Source organism: Pundamilia nyererei, unplaced genomic scaffold, assembly GCF_000239375.1.
Source record: "Pundamilia nyererei isolate P.nyererei 1_Seehausen unplaced genomic scaffold, PunNye1.0 scaffold00026, whole genome shotgun sequence".
In the NCBI taxonomy this organism is placed as follows: domain Eukaryota; kingdom Metazoa; phylum Chordata; class Actinopteri; order Cichliformes; family Cichlidae; genus Pundamilia; species Pundamilia nyererei.
The window spans coordinates 1,563,598-1,564,689 of record NW_005187427.1 but is presented as its reverse complement, the minus strand read 5'-3'; the positions used below and the strand labels follow the sequence as shown (position 1 = coordinate 1,564,689).

Genomic DNA, 1,092 nt, shown 5'->3' with positions numbered 1-1,092 from the left:
GCAGGTCTTCACACAAGCTCGCTCACAATCAAAGAAACATAAAAATATCATCACCTTTCTTGGCCAGATTACTGCTCCAAAGTCAGGGAAGACTGTGGCACCTCCTGCCTCAACATCACTCATCTGAAAAAAGACAAGATCATTTATAATCACTAGTGATCACTGGCTTCTCGTAAGACGCTATTCCATACTACGTCATGTCTCAATAAGTTATGTAAAAAATAAAAAGTGTGATTGTTCATGTTGTGAAGTTCTTCCCTCAATGCTGTTAGTTTTCTTTCGGTATAGATAAACATGTACATTGTATGATGTATGAATTTAAACCGTGAACGGGGGTGGGTAGGTGGGGTGCAGCAATGCATACACTACATGCTCTACATCATTCAAAATTAAAATCTTGTCTCATAGACAGCTCAGTGCTAGCAAAGGCAAAAGAAAAAACAAAAAAACAAAACAAGGATCTTTGTCGGCCTGTTAATGGCGCACGGACAACAAAACTCTCTACAATATGTACCAGAACTGATTGACAGGTAAACATCATTTTGCTATGTATTGACATTATTCAGTATTATTGCCAAAGAAATGTTACAACCTTTTGCACTAATTCTTGATTGTGAACTTAAAAATTATGACAACACACTGCAGGTGAATTAATGCCACACTATCAGACGTGTCTATGAAAGTCAATCAATCCAAGTCCAACATTGAGCCAGAGCCTTTGCTTATGTCCATGAAGCTGGAGTGAAACGATGGAGAGTGGATGCCAGGAGATGGCCACCACTGCCTTCAATCAGCAGTGAACAGATACGTATACTTACGTAGTTTAAATAAGTCGCCACACGATTTCCAGTGCCTAATCTTTTGAAAGCATCTGGCTCATCTTTCTATAAAGATAAAATTTAAGAGTGAAGATACATAATAACAAACTGCACACACATTACTTACGTAGTTTAGGAAGGTAGCAAGTCTATTTCCATCGACGTGGAGGTTGCTGTCAAAAGGACGCTGCAACAGATGTTTATTTAACCGATCACCAAATAGACTCAAAATTAGAGCCTGCCATTAAGGGCACAAACTACATTCAAATAAAAT

At 38.5% G+C, this 1,092-nt stretch overlaps 1 protein-coding gene across 1 annotated transcript in view; it reads right to left on the bottom strand.

The window, feature by feature from the left end:
* The window catches only part of p4ha2 (procollagen-proline, 2-oxoglutarate 4-dioxygenase (proline 4-hydroxylase), alpha polypeptide 2), a 20,510-nt gene that overhangs the window by 2,433 nt on the left and 16,985 nt on the right, over window positions 1–1,092 (bottom strand). Inside the window, exons 9-10 of the mRNA XM_013909474.1 lie at window positions 819–884; window positions 55–123 (exon numbers count right to left, since the gene is read on the bottom strand). Coding sequence (XP_013764928.1) covers window positions 55–123; window positions 819–884 — 135 coding nt within the window. The remainder of the gene's footprint in view (window positions 1–54; window positions 124–818; window positions 885–1,092) is intronic.